General features: G+C 40.8%; 1 protein-coding gene across 1 annotated transcript; it reads right to left on the bottom strand.

The window, feature by feature from the left end:
* Positions 1 to 240: 240 nt before the first annotated feature.
* Positions 241 to 4,127, bottom strand: F2R (coagulation factor II (thrombin) receptor; the record flags this gene model as incomplete). Its single annotated transcript, XM_008936454.1, has 2 exons — positions 241 to 1,436; positions 4,047 to 4,127. Coding segments are annotated over 2 exons (1,277 nt in total), but the record flags the coding sequence as incomplete, so codon positions are not given.
* Positions 4,128 to 4,456: the final 329 nt, after the last annotated feature.

Genomic DNA, 4,456 nt, shown 5'->3' with positions numbered 1-4,456 from the left:
TCAATAAATGTTATTAAGAAATTAGGTTTTGGCCTCTCCATTAACCTATTTACATATACTATATATATATATTTACAGAGTTATAATTTGAATTGTGCACTACTACAATAAATCTATAGAACTGTGTATTCTACAACTACATGGTTTAAGGTTTTGCTTTTCTTGAATGTAATACAGTCCTTTTTTTTTTTTTTCTGTCTGTTACTGTCTAAAAATTAAGCATGTGTAAGACATGGTATTTCAATTCATTGCCAGTAATTTCCTGTAGACACTACTGTTCACATTAGTAGAGCATGTAGGCCTTCTACTACTGGTAGACACTGACTGGCCACTGCTAGTACTACTGCTAGGATCAAAAGTCTTTCTACAGTTGAAGAAACTATAAAGTTGTCTCTGATACTGAGAAGACGCATAGTAGTAAATAAAGGGGTCAATGCAACAGCTAATGCTGCTGATACAAACACAGAGTAGATAGGCAAAGTAGAGATACTCTAAGCTGTTGTCATAAGAAAAATGGATATAATGAATTAATAGAAGGATATTTGTTGGTCCAAAGCAAATAACAAAAACAGAAAAAACAGCCACGCACAAGAGCAAGGCACGTGTCTTCTTATTTTGTTTTGCAACAATGGTAGAAGAACTAAGGCATCGAATGATACACACATAACAGACAGTAGAAATTATAAACGGCACTACAAAAAACACAGAAGAGAAGATGGAGAAAAAGTGGAGGTAATACCCGTGAAGCTCAGATTCTCTTAGCACATCGTGGCAAGTAGTTATATTTAACATGGGTATTTCCATCGTTTGCTCTCTGATGAGGAAAGGTACAACCCCAGCTATTGCTACAAGCCATATGATGCAACAGGTCAGCGAGGCGCGTGCCAGCGTACGCCACCCAAGAGACTGCATGGGGTACACCACTGCTAAGAAGCGATCGAAACTTATGCTTGTCATAAGCATTATGGAACAATACATGTTACAGTAGAAGGCAGCAGTGACGAAACGGCACATCTGAGGTCCAAAACCCCAGTCGTTTCCAGAAAAGTGGTAAGCAATCTTGAAAGGAAGCACGCTTACAAACAGGACGTCTGCCAGGGCCAAGTTCAGCATGTATACTACAGCTGGCTTTTCAATTTTCATCTTTTTCAGAAACACGAGTATCGCTGTAATGTTCAGAGGGAGACTAAGCACAAGCACCAAGGTGTAAACTGAAGGAACAAAACGTGTCAGCCACGGACTAGTGAGGTATCTTGCTGTTTGCACTGATACTGGTTGATGCCCATGCTGGAAAGGTCTAGTCTGATTGGTGGCTCCTGATCCAACTTCCAAGTAATTTTCAGTATCATCTTCAATAGGTATTGGGTCATCCTGGTGACTTACAAAAGAGTACACAAAACTTCTGAGCCGTGGTATGCTGCCATTAAAGGGGTAGGCTGAAAATAAGAAAGTATTAAGATTAGTAATCAAACATTTACATGCCACAGGGAAGCAAAATCATCCTTTCCAAAAGGAAAACTAAGATCATATTAGCAACACAAAGTAGTAAGGTTAATCCCTGATTCAAAGTGCAGATTGCTCACAGACGTTAGTCCAGCCTTTTTTATATTAGCTCCTGTTAAAGGTTTGCATAAGGTGTCTTCCTTTGTTTCCTATCTCTTAGCTTGGAACCTTTTATTAAGGACTCAGTCTCACCTATGTTGACTCTGAGCTATTTTAACACAAATACAACAGTAAATTTGCTACTCTTGAATTCTCTTTGCCAGACCCTTCATACAGCTCCTAAAACATAAGATGTTACAATACTAGGGTAAAATACTAGTATTCCTACATAAATTCCCATTAGAAGTACTCATCACCTAAATAAAAAGTGGAAGTGCAATTAAAATACAAAGTTTCTGAAATATTTCTCTCTGCTCCACAGACATCTAACTCAACCCGATGGACCCCACCAAGAGACATGGCAGAAGTCTGCATGCAGTTTTCAAGGCAGACCTTTGGATCAACCTTTTTCTTGTACCAGACAAGTAGCCTCAGCCTGCAGTGAAACACTTCCCCAGTTCTACTTATGCTGCTCCATGGTGTGGGTCATCAAGGACAGTGTGTGTCCAGTGTGCCCTCAAGGCACTTCTGAATCTGCTACTAGTGTTCCCTCTACAGCAGGATCTCCTGCAAGCATGGTTCTGTGGCTTTTAACTGTGAGGAAGTGTCAGCACAGGGCATCTCTGTTTTTTTGAATGTAACTGTAGTGAACTAGGAGTTTAGCATTACAAAGTGTTGAATGTGCACTCCAGGTTTATTTATATAAAAAAATCAATCAGAAGAACTACTTCAGGCATTATTTCAGAAAAGTTGTTTGTATGGAGAAATTTTGGAAGACTTTAGTTTTCATCTTTGGTTTAATCTGGTTAGCTGTAGGATAATTCAAACACATTATGGGCAGCCAGAAATGACAGTTATTACTACTTAAGTAATCTTTCATCTTCTTAGCTGTGCAACTGATCCTTAGTTGAATTGTAGACAACTAAAAGAAAACTTAAGGTGTTGGATTAAATCAGTGATTTACACAGACATGATTCACCTAAGATGCTCTGCAGTAATACAAACCATTTCTTTATGCAGATGAGAAAAAAAAAAGCATCTGAAGGAAGCAGATGGCAGAGAGGAGTGGCTGCAGCTTTAAGCATGCAGTTACCTCCCTTTGTGTGTAGGCTGCCTGAGAAGTGCCCTGCTCAGCCTCAATTTTGGTGAAACTCAGACTTGAATGTGAGGGGGAGATCAGAGGAGTGGCAGGGAAATTTGGGGATTTTTAAAAGCTGCTGTGCTGTACGTGTCATGCTGTGTCACAGCAGCATTCTGGGGGCAGAGGCGACAAAACAGGGAAGTGTTTGAGATCATGGTTTTCATATGCAAAGTAACTGCACTGCAACCTCTGCAGGCCAGAAAAAAAGGTGCTGGATGAGAATTTCAACCTAGGAGCTTGTTGCATAGACTGCAATAGGAACAACTTAATGCTTTTACTGAAACACAAATACTCAGAAGTATGTGAGATTCAGTGTTTGCACAGAAAGGCACGAAACCACTTTATAAAAAGGTCTATTCTGCCATCTAGAAGAGAATACTAACAAAACACAGAACTGCAGATACTTAATCTTTAACCATACTTTAAAAGTTTAGTTCAAGTAGATGTATGGTTCAAGGAGTCAGCTCCTAATTGAGCAGTTCAGGTGCAGCACAAGTTACATTTAACACTTCTCACTTCAGTCACTGGCTGACATCAAGTAGTTAGGTGATTTCCAGTACTTAATCATCATTGCAAGAAAAATCTGTCAGAACAGACACCACCTGTATTGATCCCTTTTGAGAGGACTTTAATACTGGAGTAAAAACATCCAAATTTCTCATGCCCAGAGGCTTCTCTCTCTGGAAGCCATTGTACAGCAGGAAAACTACGATGTAGTTGCCATCACGGAAACATGGTGGGGTGATTTGCACAACTGAAGTGATGCACTGGATGGCTGTAAACTCTTCAGAAGGGGAAGGACAGGAAGGAGAGGTCGTGGACTGACCCTGTATATTAAGGAATATTTTTACTGTCTTGAGCTTAATGATGGTAACAATAGGGTTCAGTGTTTAAGGGCAAGAATCAGGGAAAAGGCCAACAAGGCACATATCATGGCGGGAGTCTTACAGACCAGCCAACCAGGATCAAGAGGCAGACAAAATGTTCCATAAGCAGCTGGGAGAAGCCTCACAATAAATACTGCCTGTTCACACGGAGGACTTCAGCTTACCAAATGTCTCCTGGAAACACAGTACAACAGACAGGAAACAGTCCAGGAAGTTCCTGGAGTCTGTGGAAGATAACTTCCTGACACAAATGGTGAGTAAGCCAAGTAGAGAAGGCTGCCTGCTGGACATTTTGTTTCTGAACAGAGGAGGATTTGAGGGTGATGTGCTGGTTGGAGGACATCTTGGGCATAGTGGTTACTAAATGATAAAGCTTTTGATTCTTGGGTAAGGATGAGGCTCAGCAGAATTGCTACTGTGGAAATCCAGAGGACAGACATTGGACTGTTTAGGAGACTGGTTGACAGAGGCAAAGAAGTCCAGGAAGGCTAGGCATACTGCAAGAGGGAAACATTAAAAAATCTTAAAGGCACAAGAGCAGGCTGTCCCCATGTGCTGAGAAACAAGCCAGCACAGGAGAAGGCGTGGCTGAACAGAGAGCTTTGGCTGGAACTCAGTGAATAGAGTTTATGACCTTTGGAAGAAGGGCCAGGCAACTCAGGAGGACTCCAAAGTTTTTGTGAGGTTATGCAGGGAGAAAATTACAAGGGCAAAAGCCCAACTGGAACTTACATCTGGTTATGGCTGTAAAAATCAATAAAAAAGATTTGTACAAATACATTAGCCATAAAAGGAAAAGGCTGAGGTACCAAATACCTTCTTTGCC

This window comes from Merops nubicus, unplaced genomic scaffold (genome assembly GCF_000691845.1).
Source record: "Merops nubicus isolate BGI_N331 unplaced genomic scaffold, ASM69184v1 Scaffold1490, whole genome shotgun sequence".
Lineage (NCBI taxonomy): Eukaryota > Metazoa > Chordata > Aves > Coraciiformes > Meropidae > Merops > Merops nubicus.
This window is presented reverse-complemented; position numbering and strand designations above follow the sequence as displayed.